Below are 18410 nucleotides of genomic sequence, written 5' to 3' on the forward strand. Positions count from 1 at the left end.
TTGTATTTACAAAGACGAGCCCGTTGGATGGCGCTGGTAGGCTGCAAATCACCTCTAGGGTGACATCCAATGACAGCGGAGAGTTACGGGGAAGGGGAGGCTAGGTAGAGATGCAACACTGGGGTCTGTCTTTTTGACAGAAAACACCATTTCAGATCATGGAGTAATAATCACACATCAACAATTCCTTCATCATTTTTCTAATAACGGTGTTTCAATTCAACATTCTTTAGAATTAGGAAATGTCCTAATCTGTTTTGTCACAGATTTGTCATGTGTAAGCACTTCGGTTTTATTAGGATAAGAATAGTGATATCACAGCTTTTAAATGATGGTTAAGCAGGCTACCGTGTGTCTCTTTTTTTCTTGTTCTTCAATAGGGATAATTTAAGGCTAAGATTGGCGTATATTTAGGTTTAATGTAACATGTCACTTTTAGTCACCAAGCTCCAGTTACGTTACTAATATTTCCTCGTGAGAACATCGCGGAGCTCTCTTCGCTGCCATTTTTTTCATTGTTGCACTTCTAACGCTGATGCTATTGAGGAAGTGGTGACAGTTACTAGCCGCAAGCCAACAACTACTTCAAGAGCCGAGAGCGGAGGTCCACAAGTAGCGTACTATGGATGCCATCGGTGTATTGCACACGAATCCGCTGGATGATTACGAATTGATACATCGTATCGGGAGCGGTACCTACGGGGATGTTTTTAAGGTACCGTTCGTGTCCTCTGTTGATGTGCGCGCGCAATTGCAACTGAGCATTTAAATGCGAAAAACTTTAAAAACGACAAACGGCTTCATGCTTACCCATGCAATGTAGACACATTTGAATATGCTCGTAATGACTAGCTACGCTGAAATGGCTCGATGTTTGGTGGAGTTATTTCGGACGTAGGCTGCGTTGTGGTATTTTATTGGATTCAGTTCAGTTAATTTTGTAAAATGAGCACTCGTGAAATAAATAAACAGTTTTAGGATCACTCTGTAAAACAACGCTCTCAAAACAGCACAGCAGCAACAAAAATCAGTTCGCGTATATACATATGTCAGATGCAACATTATTTTGAGGTGGCAGTGTCGGTGGCTGTTAGCCCACAGAAATCCTCAGATTTTGACAAAAACGTCCGCGATGTTAATCTGCTTGCTATTTACCTATCTGACAGGAGCGTGAATATTGCATTTTTACGGCTTTCATTAATTTGCAAGTTTGCTTATGAATAAGATGAATTTTGCGTGTGTGTGTGTGTGTGTGTGTGTGTGTGTGTGCGAGAAAAACATGACATGCTCCCTCTGAATAAAAATGTGTGACACTATATACATTACGGCATGTACAACAGGAAGCCTCAAATAGCAGAGTCAAGTTCAAGTTCAAGTTTGGTTTATTTGTCACATACATAGTCATACACAGTACAACACGCAGTGAAATGGTGGAGTCAAAACTGGTCATCACAATCTGTCCCTAGAAATAAAATAGGCCCCTGTCAAACAAAATGCCATCGTTCACTGCAGTTGTAAATCTCAGTATTCATCCTCTTTTTACTTTATAGAACAGTGTATTATATTGACTTTCCGAATATACCAAACCTACCAGACCAATTTGCTGTGTCTTACACACCACTTGAGCAGCAACAAACTATCACTATTAATTCCCCAATGAGATATCTAACCTTGTATTTTCATCTTCACTGAAAATGATGTTACAGGATGCAAGCAGGCAGAACAGGAAAGAAAACAGGAAATGAGTAGTGCAGCAATTTCTTTTCTCTGTAAATTTCACCTTTCCAGTGTCATCTGATCCTTCATTGGCTGGTAGTATCACCATGGTTACAAGCAGGCAGCTTCCAATTCTTGGTGAACGGTGTGTATTTATTCTTAGACAGAAATCGAATGTCACCTGACGGACTGTCTTGCACTAATTTACACTTGCATTCCAATCATCAAATCTCTAAAACAATGTCAAAATTTCCCATGACTTTGTGAACAAATTTAAACAAAAGCATCACATTTTTCTCCATTTCTTTGCTCTTTCATTATTATTCTTTTCCTAATTTCGGCATATACCATCTCGAGTAGATTTTAAAAACACTTTCAAGATTCGGAATGTGCAGTACATTCAGTACACTTTGTACATGCACTGTCATGCAAATGTATGTGCATAAGTCTTAATTGTTGTGGCCTGGACTCCTTGCCCATTCTGCTGACTTGATGCGCGATAGCAGAGAGACAGAGTTAACAATAAGATGCGTGCCTCCTTACAAATACAGTAAGGTGAAATTAGGATGGCAGCGTGGCACTTCCCCTTTTCTGAGGAGTTTCTCATTTAGGTGGAAAGCTCAACCTCAGTGCATTGGAAGTTGTGTCATCGGACCTCTCAGTTCTGTAGGGAACTGTTGCAGACACAGAGACAAAAGGTCTTTTCCCTGGTCATATCCCATATTTGCTTGAGGGTATTTTAGCTTCCATGACATACAGACTCTAGCACCTGAAAAAGTAGCTTACCAGAAAACAGCTGGAGGAATAAAAAAGAATCCGAAAAAAAAACCTTGGCTTAGGAACCAACACTTGTTAGGTGCTAGTTATGCCCTTTTGTGACACAGTTTGTCTAAAATAAAATAACAAAAGTTGAAAGTTTAAGGGGAGATCAACAGATAAGCAGTCCATACCCTGTCACCAACACAACTTAAATAAATTAAAAATAATTTGTAACTAAATGTGAATGACTAAAATGTAATGAAGTAGAAATTGTACTCATTTCCTCACAAATATTTAGATATACTTGAATCTAACTGAATGTCATTAAGTATTATAATTTTTACAGTTTTAAAATACTCAGACAGTACACATTCATCAATATTTTTCTTATGTTTATGCAAATCCACCTCAGGTGAGATGCACACAGATTTGATGTTGTTCAAAATTTGGACCTGTTGTTTTTAAAGGCTTAATGGTCTTGTGCAACAAGAGAGAAATTACCTTACAATGAAGCTGGCATGTAGTTTGATGCCAGCACATCGCAGGTGGAGGCAGCCTGCCACAGATGCTAGGGGCTGGAGAGCACTGTCTTTGAAAATATTACTAAGCATGACTCTCCTGAAGAAGCCGCTCTTTTTTTATTTGTTTGATTGTTTGTCAATCTCTCTGCAGGCACGTGACATCAGGACATCGGTCATTGCAGCCATCAAAGTGGTCAAACTGGATCCTGGTAGGCCATATACATACTTGGCTTAAAACATGCCCTGTCCCCAACTGATATAGTATATTTGCTGAAATATTACAGTCATCAGTGTATATGATTTGGTGCATTCATAGATACAGATTGCACTCCATTAATTATATATTGGCCTTTGCAATACTTATATTTCGAAAGACTGTAATATGTAAATCAGCCCTCTGTCAAATCACAACATGTATGTGCTGTGAGCGTAGGACCATCTCACAAATCTTTGTCTTAGTTGTGGGGGGTTGTTCAGGTGGTTATGACCAATCACAGTATTCATGGGATCTAACAAGCATAATTAACCTGGTCTGAATAACACAGGCTGGCCTTTAACCACGACACATCAAGAGTTGACGTGTGTTTTTAACAGAGGTTACTGCAAGAAATACCACAGTCACCAGAAGTAGCATTGTGATTGTGATATACTATTTAGTGTATGTCAGGTTGCCCCAGGGAATGGGAGGACTCATTCATGTCAGACAAGAGCCAGAGTTCTGCTCAGGCTTTCAGTAGGGTTTTTGTTCAGGGTTTATTCCTAAGTTTTTTTTATATTTTATAGTGAGGTGGAATATTTTCCATGGTACATTCACGTGTGCCAGCCCATGAATCTCAGCAAAAGCTGTTCACTCAGTCCCTCAAAAACCAGCCTTTGACAGACTATGCCTTAAATGCAGCGCCATGCCACACTACACCAAAGCATTGCATCAGAGTCAAACATGACGTTATGCTGTGCCAAACATGATGTTACAGCACAACTTTAGCAGGCCTCCCAAGGCCAGGTTCCAAAGAAAGCTAAGGCTGTGCACCCGTCTCCGTTTCAGGGGATGACATTTTGAGCATCCAGCAGGAGATCACCATGATGAGGGGGTGCACTCACAAAAACATCGTGGCCTATTTCGGCAGCTACCTCAGGTACCTTCCTCTGCCATCCATCCTAATCCCTCGAAGACCATTTCTATTGACTCACACCAAAGATTATGACAGTAATGACCCCACCCCCCCTACTCCCCGTCTAATAGAAACAACAAGCTGTGGATCTGCATGGAGTTCTGTGGCGGAGGTTCACTGCAAGACATCTACCATGGTAAAGTGGAATATGCTGTTCGTGCATGTTCCTCTTTTCACATGTCTACGTATGAGTAATGCTGGTGTTACAGCTGTCTCGGGTGACTCAGATGCTCCCGCTCTGGTAGCGTGTCCGCTTATGAGCTCGAAGTAACAGGATGGGAGGGTCCAATGCACTCTGTACCACCCATCCTGCAGAGTTTGACCTTGCAGAGTTTGACCTTGCAGAGTGTGATGATCTATTTTGGTCTGATACAGAACACAGCGACAGCCAGAGAGCCTGGCCTGGGTGAGAGCGCAACTGTAGTTCTGCTCTTTTTTTTAGTCGCCATGGTAACTGAATATCCTTGTCTATGAGTGACTTATTATCGAGTTCCTTTTTTTTTTTTTTTTGTTAAACCTCTGCTATAGTTTAAATGACTATGAAATTATCCCCGTCACTATTAATGTTTCCCTTTTGTTTTATACCTGTGTAAACATGAAATGTCGTGAAAGGATTAGGGATTTAACACAGTGGCAAGACTGTAGCAGCTGGCTGTATACTTTTTAAAAAGACAGCAATGACATGGTTATTGGAATGATTCTAATTTGAAATTATATGATTATCTGCTATATCAGGCTCTATCATTAAAAACAGTGTGCATCACTTCCCTGGAATAAATGCAGGCACTATCCTACTTCACATGAAGGGTTTTTAACTGCAATATTTGACTGTGGCTTTGGCGTTGGTTTGGCCTCTGGCTGGGCATTCACTAATCGTGATCCAAAGAGCATTAGAGCTGTAACCTGATTTTTCTCATTCTTAATGAGGACATTGTTGTTTTTGCAGTTACTGGCCCCCTGAAAGAGAGGCAGATAGCCTATGTGTGCAGGGAGACACTTCAGGTAAGGACAGAATTATACAGGGAATAGGGTTCTTTAGTACGCATGGCAACCTTATAAAGCCTTATAAATGACCGTGACACACATCTCAAATGGCCAAAGTTAGGAACCGCCAAGCATCTTCTGTTAGCCTGATTAATGAATGTGACTACGATCATGGTCTGAAGAACATGTTAAATTGGAAATTCATTATGGGTGTGGTATAATATTTTAAGATGAACAAAATCACTGGAGCTGAGACTTGGGTTGGAATTAGGGTCAATGATGTGTGCTAGCTGTTCTCTTATTGGCCCCAGCTATGATTATTCAAGAATAGATTTGAGATCATGGCAAGGACTTAGCTTTGAAAAATTCTGCGTTTTCTACATATATTATAATGCCTCGCAGTATTGTATGGGGCACATTGTAAGTGACAGCATTTCTCCTTTTACAGGGACTACATCATCTGCATAATACGGGGAAAATGCACAGGGATATAAAAGTAAGACTAAAGCCAAGTCTGCTCATACTCTCCATGACAATGTATCAGGTGTTTAGTGATTTAGTTTAGTATCCCACCAGTAAAGCGCTTCTGTGATTGTTGTAAGGGGAAAGACAGGGCCAATTTCACAAGTGAGTGAGCTCCTTTAGAGACCATTCATGCATGCGCGTGTGTGTGTGTGTGTGTGCGTGCGTGTGTGTGAGAATGAGTGAGGATCGCCCTGGTCCGATTAGCGTGTCTGTGCTCATTGTGTCTCTTTGCCACTTTGCAGGGGGCGAACATTCTTCTGACGGAGCGAGGGGATGTCAAACTAGGTCAGCCGAGGCTTTTTTTGGCCTCAGACGGCTTTTTCCCACAGCCCAGACACTCCGCCCTCGGCCCAGATGCCCTTTAACCCCAGTGTCTCCCCTCTGCCTTCTTCCCTGCAGCTGATTTCGGCGTGGCGGCAGAGATAAACGCGTCGGTTGCCAAGAGGAACTCTTTCATTGGCACCCCGTACTGGTGAGCTGTCGCACGCCACTCAGAAGCACAGGCTCAATTACCGCTCTGTGTAGCCCTGAGTTGGTGTTGTCAGATGCCTCTATTACATAATCCTTCCTGAAGAGTTACTCACCGTTTCGTCAGACTTGCAAAATCTTTTCTGCCACTAACAGACATTTAAAATAAATAGGTTTAAATTGAAACATTAAATAGATAAATAGAAACATTTCAGAATACATTTTCTCAGAGCGGTGCAACAGAAAAGCCTTCCCCTCTCATCAGGAGTATGCCAGTTTGAACACCAATGATTCCATAGGCGGCTGCGTGAGAGGGATGGTATTACATTGTCACCTATTAATCACAGTGATACTAGCCAATCATGGACGTCTGTGTTCTCATACTTATTAAGCAGGGGAGTTAGTGATTTCCTCCAAGTGCACTCAGCCATGCTATGTTGTAGTGTGTGCAGCAGTTTGATGCGGTGCTTCACTTCGCATGTTTCAGAGGAAGCATGTTTCAGAGGAACCACACCCTCCAGGGTTGGTAGATGTTATATAACAGAGGACATTTTGGTAGTTGCACAAAGTTTCAGATCACTAGTGTACTCTGTAGCTAAAAGCAAGGTCTAGAGGCTATTGCAGGTGTATGTCAATAAAGTGCATCCTCATAGTCAAGGAAAGCCTGGAAGGATCGTGTTTGTTCACAGAGGGTGGTGTTCATGGAGGGTGGTGTTTTTACCGAGTGTGGTGTTCACGTAGGGTGGTATCCCCACACTCTGTCTGTTGCTTTTGTCTCAGGATGGCCCCGGAGGTGGCAGCTGTGGAGAGGAAAGGTGGTTATAACCAGCTGTGTGACATCTGGGCTGTGGGCATCACAGCCATAGAGCTAGCAGAGCTGCAGCCACCAATGTTTGATCTGCACCCAATGAGGTGAGGATATTCAGCCATGCATGGGCTCACATACTCTCTCTCACTTACACACACACACATACACACACACACACACACACACACACACACACACACACTCTAGTTTGCATTATCAGTATTCTCCCATAGAAGACAATAAGTATTCTCCAATAGAAGTCAATAAAATCTTCTTTGAAAACTATTGGAACATAAAGCAACACAGAAGAATTAGCACACACTACAAATACATTCAGCACAATTTACCAAAATCAGATGACATTTGAATAGCTCAGTGGTATCACTGAGTATGGTTTGCAAATAGTCTTGCGATGTGATGAAACTTTAGCTCCAGACAGCACATCGGAAAACAAGCCACAAAGTGTTATTTGAAAGAAGAATAAGAGGAAGAAGAGAGCATCTGTGCAGCACAACTGCTACACACAACATAAAATAAAAGTCCTGTGGTCAGGGCTGTGTTTGACCTACTTTGAGGCACCTTCATGCAGTTAAATTCTCCCCCTCAGGGCCCTGATGCTTATGTCTAAAAGCAGCTTCCAGCCACCCAAGCTTAAGGAGAAGACCAAATGGTAACTATGGAGAACAGGGCTAAACATTTTGTCCGGGTATTTTCATTCTGGTGCTCGGTAAGAATGGGCACTGTGCTTGTGTTGCACAGGTCCACAGAATTCCACAATTTCATCAAGATGGCACTCACTAAGAGTTCGCGGAAGAGGCCGACGGCTGAGAAACTGCTCCAGGTAGAATATCCCTTCACAGCACCAATGCTGCAATTTTAAATCAAACAAGCTTGGGCAAAACCTTAAAGTCGACTGGTATCCTGGACCAAGTCCTTTGCCACCAGAGACTCAGACATGGTGCTTTTACCCTTAATAACAGAAGCCTATAATAATGGCTTTATGTATCACAGAGTGCAATTTTATGCTTAGAGAATTAAATTAAGGTGGATTTTTTTTTGTGCCCGAGAGGTGCGATGGTGCACATCACTCTCTCCCTATCTTTACCCCCCCCCCCCCCCCCCCCCTGTCCCAGCATGCTTTTGTTACCCAGCTGTTGACTCGCAACCTGGTCATCGAATTGCTAGACACTGCCAACAACCCAGACCTACAGCACTCGCAGACTATGGACGACTGTGATCTTGAGGTGGATACTTTGGGCAAATTGTTTTTGTTCTTGTTCAAGCTAAATGACTTCATATATCATTAATCTGCAGAACACTATTATTAACTCAAGTACATACTCAAGTAGCTCAGATAGCACGACGTAAATAAAATTCGAATGCTTATTAGCCCAAATCATGTGGATCAAACTGAAATCTATAGCAACCTGCCCCACATCCCTGGATATATTGCATTATTTGAGCGACATTGCAGTCTCTGTGTTGTATGTGTGCTTTTTGAGTGTTTAAGCTGTATCTTCAGTATCTTCTGTGGGTGTGTTTGTGTTCACAGACGTGCAGTGCTTTTCCTGATAAGATTACATCTTTAGGGAAACACCTGCCTGTCCACAGAACCCTTTCTGAGGAGCAGTGTAAGTATATAATTACTTTAATTATGTTTATGGGCCTGTCACTTATTCATAACTCAAACCCTGCTTTCCTTGATATGTAAACAGCACAGCACTTGCTTTCTGCCTCAAAATATTGAGACAGTATTGCCCTTGACACTTCTGTCATATCAACTGGAGGTTTTAAAAAGCCAACCATGGCTGTGATTCCTGTTCCCAGTACCTCACATCCACTCATCAGAGATAATTGAGGAAGACGGACAAGTGCTATCATTTCAATTATATTCCATTAACATGTCAATTAGCAACCTCAATTAAAATAACTGGGCCCCATCTGTTTCTGTCAATGGAAACCTAAATGCACTGAGCTGGATGATATGGCTGAGATGGCAGCGAAGGTTGGTGATTGGTTGCCCACCTCCTAAGCAGACACACGGTGATCACTGCTGAAGGGTCACTGTGGCCGTGTCCCGAGGATGACGTCATGCGCTGGTGCTAAGGCTGGTGCGGCACTCCTCCCTATTGTATCTGAGTCCCCACTCGAGTGACATGAATGGATGCAGTGTCCGTGCAGCAGCTGGCATGCGTGCACACGCGTGTGTGCGCGTGGGTGCGCATGGGTGGGCAGGGGGCAGTATTTCGTGCATGCCGGTATTTCATGTGTGTTGGTGTCATGGCATTTAAAAAAAACCCTACGCATAAAAAAAAAAGGTTCTTTAAAATGCAAGTGGTTGCTGTGTTTTGAATTTTTCTGAAACACTGAACTTTGGTAAATGAGAGTCGGTGTGGAGCAGGATGGCTATACATAAGTTCCCATGCCTGAGGGTCTGTTGGTTTCTGCCCACAGTTGATAACGTGAAGTTTGGACCACCCATGCGGAAAGAGACGGACCCGTGTCCTGATTCGATGGTGAGGATTGCAGCTCTGATTCATGCAAACTGTCTTGGTTAAGTCAACTAAACCTCCACTAAGTCCATATAACCCATTTAAACAGCAGCATACATTGTTTTAATTTCTCCAGGTTTACTTCCAGGTTTATTGATTAAAGTCAAAATGTTGAGGGGCCTTCACATAATAAAGGGATTTGGTGAAATGCCCTATTTATGTTCATTGTTAGGGATCATATGATGACTGGAGCGCTATTGGAGAAGAGAAGAGCTCACCGTAAGTCAAGCATCCCCTCAAACCATGCAATTATGGTTGATGACAATCTCTAATCCACTTTGACGCATACGTTTTGAGTTGTGTTGCATTTATGGTTTATTGCAGAAGTCTACTGGAGTGTGTAGAGGAAGCATTGCTCGAGAGGTGAGAGAAGAATTCAGCCCACATATTGGCCATAGTGTGTTGTGACAAATGACAAATGGAACTTCACTTTTTGATCCCAGCCATTTATATACAGCCAATGTAAATTTGTATGACTTGTCACCTACCCAAATTGCTCTAAAACGTTTCTTAAGGACTACAGTACTCAAAGATTTCAAGGTTCAGATGACATCCAGTAGAATTTCGTTAACTAGAAGCTCCTTATTTGAATTGTTTTGAATGTTGAATTTATCCAGGGTTTTATTTGAATCCTCCTTTTTTCAGGAGCTTAACAATGAAGAGAGTACCCTCAGCTGAGGTAGGAGACTCGAACCAGTATTTTTCTCTTTATGTGTAATCATGTTTCCAAATGACAATCACCTGTACTTGTTATGTTTTTTATGTATAGCACTCATCAAATGAAGAAGACAAATATAGCACAGTAAAGAGGGCGGTGACACCATCACAGCCAGCCAATCAGGATAAAAAAGCTTCCACTCCAGATTCCTCCCCTCTCATTGGCTCTACCCCACACACAGACACTAAACCCACCTGCCTTAACGAAGCGGCATTGCTGGTTGCCTCAACACTCCATGATCTCCCCATCCTCACAAACTCCGCTCTCTTCACTGACTCTTCCTTCTTTAACTATTCTACCAGCCGGAGCTCCTTCTGTATGACTCCAACTGATGGTAAGTCCCAAGACATAAAGTTACCACATAAGGAATTACCCCGGTCATTTATACATCAGAACCCAAAAATGTCCCACAAAAATGAACCCAAAAGAATGTTCCACAACCACCCCTTTGTTTACATGCACCAAAGGTAATGTTCTTAGAGATAAAGAGAATCTTCAAGATGACAAACGATCTACTGAAATGTAAACACTCATGTAGTTGTCATGGTGACTAGATTTGATACATCAAGGCTCTGTTGCCATTGAGCCAGGAGGAAGCAGGGGTCACTCTCCAAACCGACAGCCTCTCTCACCTGAATGGAGCACACTCAGAAGAAAAACCGAAGACTCTGTGAGCAAACATTTCCCTAGCTCTTTTTAAATTACAGAAACAATCCTAATATGCACTCACCTTATATGGATTTCCTGTTGACGGTATCTCCCATGTACACTCCGCTGTAATTAAGAAAAGACTGAGCCAATTGGAGTAAAATGGGAAAAGGAGAACGAGCATAACACTTGAGCTTAATACTTACATTAAAGTCACAAAGGACTAAACAGCGAGCTCAGAGGATCCTCTAAGTGTAATTATTTAATTGTAATGATTTTCAGATGTGGAGTACATCTTTGTCATCCCTTGAAATGTTTTGTATTTATTTTAGAGAGGTGTTCATGGACTGCCACCTACACCTCAAGTACACGTAAGACGAATCTGATACTTAATCTTGATCACATAGAAAATAGCTTAATTTTACTTGATTTCGAATGTCAGGTAATATTCTGTACATCATCACGCACTGTTATGAATATGAATATCTCAGAGTGTATGCTGTGTTCTAGATGGGGGCGTGTTTCTCCAAGGTCTTTAATGGGTGTCCCTTGAAGATTCATTGTGCTGTTACATGGGTACTACCCAAGACTAGAGGTACAGTTCATTTCCAGTATAACCACAAATACTTGCTACTTAAGAGTTTCTCTTCAGTGCTACAGAGGACATGTTTGAATCCCTACCCCACAGACCAGCACCTGATCCTGGGTGCCGAGGAGGGCATCTACACTCTCAACCTCAATGAACTCCACGAAGACACTATAGAGAAGGTTCCATCATTTCCCCTGCTTGTCCCATTAATGTAGCACCGATGCTCATTAAGTGAAAAAAATGAAATCTGAATGAAAACGGACCATTCTGATTATCGACTGCCATGGTACTATGCTTACTGTGACTTCCTATACAGATATGCTCACGCTGGGTAAAATTTGTGTCTGTTTCTGGTCGCACAGTTGCTCCCACAGAGGTGCAGCTGGTTGTATGTCATGAACAACGTACTGATGTCTGTCTCAGGTACGTCTCTCTGTCCTGTCGCGTGAGAAGCGCACAGCTCTGACAGCCCCAATGACCTCTGACCCTCCTTTCCAAGCCTCCGCAGGGAAGTCTTCCCAGCTGACCTCGCATAGCCTTCCCGCACTGTTTGAGCACCGTGCTAACCTGCAACGTTGCCAGGGTCCCCTGTCAATCAACGCACACCGCCTGAGCACCCGAATCAACGCAAGGTCTGTGCTGCTTACAGACAGACATAACATCCATGTTCAGGGCTTTGTCATTATTATAACAGCTCTATAAATAGACATAACTAACTATTAACCCTTTACCCGGGTTAGACCAGCAACAGCAAATTGTATTTAACTAAGATTATCTATTGTTCACCTACCTTAGGTAAACAGGTTAGTTGCAAAAAACTTTATTTAAAGTACTATAGGTCAGAAGAAACAAGCCAGCCTTTTGCCTACAGGAAGTACGGCATGTCTGTGAAGATCCCGGACACCAAGGGATGTAGACGGTGTGGCGTAGGTGAGGGCACAGCGCTCTCTTCTGTGGAAACAATGTGTTTTGGTTGCAAAATCTCTCCTGGCCTCTCATGTGTTGCACTGATATGCTTCCCTTTCCCAGTAAGGAACCCCTATACGGACAGTGTGTTTCTGTGCGCAGCTGTGCCAAGTGGCCTGGTGCTTTTAATGTGGTATGAGCCACTACAGAAGTTCATGCAGCTCAAGGTAAGAAGGAGACGTGAGAGGGAGAAGGAGCTGGCATGCTGTTTGAAAGTTTATGAAGGTTCTTTGGAGTTTTGCATGACTGAAGCTTGATTATGCATATTCTTTATAATTTTCTTGCCTTTTAATTTCTATAATATTCCCACCATCCTTCCTTAAATTTCTTCCCCCCCCCCCCACACCCCAGCACGTGCCTCTAAGCCTGCCTGAATCTCTGCCCATCTTTGAGCTGTTGGTGCAGGAGTTGGAGGAGCTTCCGCAGGTCTGTGTGGGAGTGCACCGTGACCGTCGTAGCTCAGATGAGGCCACCGAACAGCTGCACTTCAACATCATCCATCTCGATGACACACCCCACGTACAGCCAGGTAGACACGCGCACACGCGCACACACACACACACACACACACACACAACAATATAATCAATCTTCAAATGTACTAAAGGATAAGACCTATGGAGAAATTCCATGCTGTAATACAGTCTATAGTGTTGTGCAGTATAGATGCCATTTTGACCTTAAGGCCAAAAAAGATTAAGACTAAATGTGCATGTCCCTTCAGCTGACTAGATTCATTTGGCTTCACAGATGGTGAATTCCTGGATGTGAAACAAGTCACTCAGCTGGATAGAGACACTGTCCTCATAGCTCTGAGTAGTATGTCCTTTATTCTGAAAGCCTATAAACAACTGATTATGTATGCATTGTGGTGGGGCTAAATCTACGCACATTAACCTTTGGCTTGGTCCCAGACAACTGTAAAGTTGCTTTGTGACAACACCTGTTGAAAAATCACTATAAGAAGAAATTTTACTCGACTTCCCTGCAGACACAGTGAAAGCAGTGAATCTGCATGGGGTCCCCAGCAAAAGTATGGTACCAGAACTAACCTTCGACTTCTCCATTGACACAATGGGTGAGTGTGGAGTTCCTGACATCTCGGCTGTTTCCTCCAAGAAGAAAGTTAAGGTTCAGTGTAGAACCGCCATTATGGCAAAAGTTCAACAGCTGTGAATGCTAACACTAAGTGTAACCTCATGGCCATCGGTTAGCATGGAATTACCTATACATCACTGACACTATAACGTTTTGTTCACACTATGACTAATTTATGTGGTGCTAAGGTGTTTTTCTAAAGAAGTCTTAACAGGTTGGATGTCCACTGAAAGAGCTGTCTCCCTGCAGTGTGTCTGCAGGACAGTGTTCTTGCTTTTTGGAAACATGGACTCAGGGGCCGGAGCATACAAAGCAACGAGGTGTGCGTAAATGTCAGTCAGAATGGTTTTCTGGGCACCGAAAAGAGGGAGAGACAAGTCTGTGAATGCTTTATTGTGTCCCACAGGTCACCCAGGAGATCACAGACGAGAGCCGTGTTTTCCATGTTTTGGGGACAAACAGGTATGCACTGACTCAGAAGAAAGAAGAAACAGAAGCAACATCAGTGGTTAACAGTGATGAGCAGTCTGTTAAATGTTAATGAGCCCAGGTCCTTAAGGTCCTCCTGCCAGTCCATGTTTTTGTTTGGTCTGTCCTGGCTTCCAACACAGTCGAACCAAGCAATAAGCAAGGCAGAATACCTATTACAGCACTGGGTTACAGTGAAAACGTGGACCATATAGAGGTCCTTGGGGACCGGGCTGAAAAATACTGCTCTGAGAAACACCCAGCATGGCTAAAACGTCTTGCGCTCTGTCCTTTAGGGATATCATCTTGCAGAGCACGCCCACTGATGACCCGTCTGCCATGAGCAACCTGTACATCCTCACAGGCCATGAGAACAGCTACTAACGAGAGCTGACAAGGATGGAAGATGCCCTGCTGTCACGGCTGGGGGTGGGGGGACCTCTTACCTCCTCCAGTGGCTGAGAGAGAGACCTCTAACCCATGGGAAGGTGATGGAGGAGGCACCAGCAGCCCAACAGAGACAGGTGGTGGAGGGAAGCTCGCACAGTGCCACCAGAGCCTCCAACTGAGCGCTACGGTGTGCTACGTCGGGGGCCGAGGAGAGGCAGACCTGCTACATCTGAAGATGACAAAAGGCCTTTTTAACAGACACGGGGTTGGTTATTAGGGAGGCATTAAGGAAGACAGGAACATCAGGTGGCTGACAGCTGTTGTCTTCAAGGATGGACAGGTTTGTGTAGCCAATAGTAGTGTTTGTTATGGTCTGCAGTTTGCTGACATTTGGACTGACATTGTACTGCTATTTGGGGCTGTCATGACTTATGTAGCATAAGCTGTATGTTTTGTGTGCAACTGAGATGGAGCTGACTCTGATAAGAGAAGCAGAATTGTTCATTACTCAGTGAGACTAACAAGGTAATTGGCCATTGCACTCTGAAACCCAAATATGTGATCATGTAAATAGTCAGAATCAGAAGAGTAGATTAAAATACATATACAGCCTTCTAAAGGAACCTTATTAAGTATAATGGCAGTACCTCCACTCAAAATAAGACTTTGTTAGACTACTGTAAAGATAAATGGAAATAAAATATGAGTCTTTCAGAAATTCTAATAAACGTGATAAAACCGAGGACTATGCTAATTCAAAATCAGTTGTTAATATGCAACTAGTGGGGTGCATAGAAGTAAACGTAGAAGTAAAAATAAACATATTCCATGCGTGTCAAGATCTTTATTGCACCAGAGATGGCGCCTAAAGGATATGTCGGCGCTAGATGGCGCTATTTTATATTTACTCAACATTTAGGGTTGCAGCACCATCTTTTTTTTTCTTCTTTTTCTTTTCGAGAAAAAGCTTTGCAGTAGGAAGTACAGTGTTCGAACGAACGACAGTACAATAGCTACCTCATAAAATGATCAACTTTAAATACAGTGCGAGGCTGGATTTCTTCCCCCCGAATGTGGCCAACAGGTCTAAATTGTAAATGGGACTTCCATCAGTTAGCTATTGAAACGCTGCTTATGTACGAACAAACACGAAGGAAGTCTTCTGCCTTAAAACGAGTTGTAAGCTCCTTGCGATAGCCAATTTGGCTGAATCCTTTTGCTGATGAGTACTGTCTTTTAAAATGTCTTTAAAAGTCGGTTGTTTGTCGTTCAGGCAGCCCTACGCTGGCCTTATTTTGCATGGAGTCAAATCTATAGAAACGCGGTGGCGACCTCTGCTGGCAGAAATGAAAAACTGCACCCTAGCGATACATATAGCGCAGAACGACTGGGAAGGCGATGACTGGAGAAATATCCTTACGCAGACGTTACGAATGAAACACTCGCAAGTTGAAGAGCTTCTGGAGTCCGGGGAAAGGTTTGGGCGTGGTGTTGTAGCAGGTGAGAACGACACTCTGTGGCATGTTACGTACTACATACATATTTATACTCTACATCCTTTGAGTGGTAAGGAGCAATATGACAGACTACAAGGGCTTTAGCAAACAGACACCGCAGATTTGCATGCCAATAGCTTCAGTAATGATGTGCATATATTTTTGTAACCGTTGTTCAGGTCTTGTGGACGTTGAGGAAACATGGTATTGTCCTGAGGATGTCCCCCCAGAGCAAATGGGGGAGCTGGAGAAAGCAGCTTGCCTGACAGGACTTGCACAGAAATATCTCACGAAACTATCTAACCCACGCTGGCTCACAGAACCACTGTATTCTAGAGGACATAAAACCATATGGACAGTAAATATCCCAGATCATCTACTGCCTCCTGCTCCTGCTGAATACAAATAGAGGAATCTAAATGCGTTGCTAATTGGCTTCGGATGGATCGTTCAAATGGATGATATGCCTCTTGTTTATAAGTTATGGTTGTTGTTGTTTTTTTGTTCCATTTTACATTGGCTCCAAATATTATGAGCAATGTATGTGTTTTACTTGATCATACCAGACTAGTTTACAGTACCACAAAGTAAATCATAGCAAACCCAACACTCTGGCAATATCCTTTTATTATGAATGCTGTTGTATTCTTGAGATGTAAACTCAACAATATATTCGATATGTATTCTCACTGTATGTACTATATATATATACTTAATATATATACGATAGTATCATATCTAATGGAGAACAGAGAATTGGTGAAAGTTCTGTTCCTGAGTGCTCTGGGAGGGGGGAAGGTTGTGTCCACAGTTGGGGCAAGTCTGGGCCAGTGCACTGAATGCTGGGTGGCTCGTGGAGATCAGGGCCAAGCAGGTAATTTCAGTCAGGACAGAGAGCACATGGAGCAGGGTGGAGTTCAGGCTGTCCTCAGATGAGGAGGAGGAGGTTCTGGACTTCTTGTTCTTGAGGCTGAGGTCCAGAGGTGCATCGCATGTGTTTAGGGTCAGCTCACCATTAGAGCTTTGTAGAGGGAGGAGGCTTTGGGACGTACAGACAGAAGCACTGTGCCTGGAACCAGAGGCTAGTTCGCTCCTGACCCTCGTACGGCGCTTCACGTGGTCCAGGAGCTCAGGGTGTCCTCGGCAGAAGGAGCTGTTATGGAACACCAGCTTCTGTGGAAAGATGAGGAAATAACGAGTCGTTTGCCTGCTTGATGGCTTGACCTGCTATAAAGATTTAATGAATGTTAAGTGGATATTTACCTTAGATGTAGATTCCCTCGCAACTTTGGAGGTATTACACACGCGGCCCATCTTCTTGAACCCGTACAGATTGAGTTGGCGCAGGACGTTCTTCATATTAGTCGTTAGGAAAATCTTAGAATCTCCCTCCTTCCTGAGAATTTCTTTCACGAATAGCTCAGCGTCAATAACAACACACATCCCCTGCGCGTCCCATCCGATAGATTTGTAGGTCTCGTTCTCCACGATGTGCCACAGCTTCCGCGGAAACGAGAGCCCGGCGAAGTTAAGCTCGAACGGAGCCTCGCCGTCTCCTAGAACTTCCACGCGCGGCTTTTTGATAACCGATTTCTGGGCAAGCACCTGAAATGCCTTTTCCTCCAAATCAATGCGAAGCTCCCCGTCGCTAGCTTCGTCAATGTTGTTAAGAGACAGAGCGCAAGGGGAAGCCGATCGGGAAAATGTACGTTTTCGGGACGCAGTGCCCGGAGTGGCCGAAGTTTCGGCGCGGTGGCACACGTCTGTTTCTGGTTCACCGTGGCTGGCCATAGTATTTGCTTTTCTTTCCGTTAAATCGCTCATTGTTTAGCGTTATACGTCAATGTAGTCTTAAACGTTGATCAGACTGAACTGATATCGTAGATTTCTATGTGTTTGTAGAGTTCTGCTCTGTCATATTATAAGAGTTCTATAATGGAACACTGGGTTGGCATGGTTATAACAACGTTCTACTATACTTTGGCCCGGAATATAGCAACCCCATCAAGCTGACGTCTCATTTTAGACAAGTTCCAAATGTGCTTATTTAATGTAGTGGATTTGTCCCAGTAAGCTGGTTCCTAATACTTAAATCTTTAAAGTAGTAGGAGTCCATTCGTGAAATGAAAATGAATTAAAATCTGAGTGAGCAAGTCAAGCGTGACAGTGGCAAGAAAAACTCCATTAAGAGCATGGGGGGGCGGGGTTACAACGCTCACTACAGTATTAACAGTATAAACAACAAGGAGCAGAATAAGTCGTGATAGAGAAAAATAAATCAATTGTGAAATGAAACAAATAAATAAACAAACAATTAATGTCTAGTCCTATTCTTGTCCCGGGGATGTGCGCATGTCTGAAACCCATCCTGCACAAGAATGTCCATCAAGGGCAACGGAGAAAGGTAATAACAAGAGTGTTAACAGGGAAAAGAGGGCTAACAGTGCATTAGACAGATTAATCACATAAAATATAGTGGATTATAGAGATTCTTTGTCCTTTCAGAATTATTTGCATACAGGGCAGAGGCCT

At 43.2% G+C, this 18410-nt stretch overlaps 3 protein-coding genes and 1 long non-coding RNA gene across 6 annotated transcripts; 2 read left to right on the plus strand and 2 right to left on the minus strand.

The window, feature by feature from the left end:
• Positions 1–181: 181 nt before the first annotated feature.
• map4k6 (mitogen-activated protein kinase kinase kinase kinase 6) lies at positions 182–15124 on the plus strand. 3 transcript variants are annotated; one of them, XM_081718655.1, is made up of 32 exons: positions 182–715; positions 3148–3205; positions 4042–4132; positions 4240–4304; positions 5115–5170; positions 5601–5648; positions 5920–5962; positions 6077–6149; positions 6926–7057; positions 7561–7623; positions 7713–7794; positions 8087–8197; positions 8506–8584; positions 9408–9469; positions 9678–9724; positions 9830–9868; positions 10151–10184; positions 10275–10557; positions 10814–10893; positions 11204–11242; positions 11382–11466; positions 11560–11639; positions 11823–11883; positions 11960–12092; positions 12332–12390; positions 12490–12593; positions 12778–12955; positions 13177–13245; positions 13418–13504; positions 13774–13844; positions 13931–13986; positions 14289–15124. In XM_081718655.1, exons 1-32 carry the CDS (start codon positions 623–625, stop codon positions 14374–14376), a joined length of 2649 nt encoding a protein of 882 aa, XP_081574781.1. In that variant the 5' UTR covers positions 182–622; the 3' UTR covers positions 14377–15124. The 3 variants fall into 3 exon arrangements, with proteins under 3 accessions (XP_081574781.1, XP_081574782.1, XP_026879260.2); XM_027023459.3 differs by having other exon boundaries at positions 185–715; positions 10778–10893; XM_081718656.1 differs by lacking the exons at positions 5115–5170; positions 5601–5648; positions 5920–5962 and having other exon boundaries at positions 183–715; positions 10778–10893.
• Positions 1365–1794, minus strand: LOC145659128 (uncharacterized). The gene is made up of 2 exons (XR_014125179.1): positions 1592–1794; positions 1365–1462 (listed from the first exon to the last, which is right to left on the minus strand). It is a non-coding gene; the product is annotated as an uncharacterized LOC145659128 (long non-coding RNA).
• A 136-nt stretch (positions 15125–15260) lies between the features above and the next one.
• On the plus strand, positions 15261–16563 carry zgc:110222 (protein EOLA1). Its single transcript, XM_027023463.3, has 2 exons — positions 15261–15882; positions 16058–16563. The coding sequence occupies exons 1-2, from the start codon at positions 15624–15626 to the stop codon at positions 16285–16287; spliced, it is 489 nt and encodes a 162-aa protein (XP_026879264.1). The 5' UTR covers positions 15261–15623; the 3' UTR covers positions 16288–16563.
• A 53-nt stretch (positions 16564–16616) lies between these two features.
• On the minus strand, positions 16617–17669 carry LOC145658954 (uncharacterized). Its single transcript, XM_081719041.1, has 2 exons — positions 17142–17669; positions 16617–17102 (listed from the first exon to the last, which is right to left on the minus strand). Exons 1-2 carry the CDS (start codon positions 17667–17669, stop codon positions 16617–16619), a joined length of 1014 nt encoding a protein of 337 aa, XP_081575167.1.
• Positions 17670–18410: the final 741 nt, after the last annotated feature.

This window comes from Electrophorus electricus, chromosome 8 (genome assembly GCF_041902795.1).
Source record: "Electrophorus electricus isolate QZ-2024a chromosome 8, ASM4190279v1, whole genome shotgun sequence".
NCBI lineage: Eukaryota > Metazoa > Chordata > Actinopteri > Gymnotiformes > Gymnotidae > Electrophorus > Electrophorus electricus.

Excerpts from the sequence above, each read along its gene's own strand:
- map4k6 (XM_027023459.3), top strand. The coding sequence starts at position 623 with ATGGATGCCATCGGTGTATTGCACACGAATCCGCTGGATGATTACGAA. Across the intron at positions 9,470-9,677 it reads ACCCGTGTCCTGATTCGATG|GGATCATATGATGACTGGAG; the intron begins GTGAGGATTGCA and ends GTTCATTGTTAG. Across the intron at positions 11,884-11,959 it reads CGTACTGATGTCTGTCTCAG|CCTCCGCAGGGAAGTCTTCC; the intron begins GTACGTCTCTCT and ends CTCCTTTCCAAG.
- zgc:110222 (XM_027023463.3), top strand. The coding sequence starts at position 15,624 with ATGTCTTTAAAAGTCGGTTGTTTGTCGTTCAGGCAGCCCTACGCTGGC. Across the intron at positions 15,883-16,057 it reads TGGGCGTGGTGTTGTAGCAG|GTCTTGTGGACGTTGAGGAA; the intron begins GTGAGAACGACA and ends ACCGTTGTTCAG.
- LOC145658954 (XM_081719041.1), bottom strand. The coding sequence starts at position 17,669 with ATGGCCAGCCACGGTGAACCAGAAACAGACGTGTGCCACCGCGCCGAA. Across the intron at positions 17,103-17,141 it reads CGAGGGAATCTACATCTAAG|GTCAAGCCATCAAGCAGGCA; the intron begins GTAAATATCCAC and ends TCTTTATAGCAG.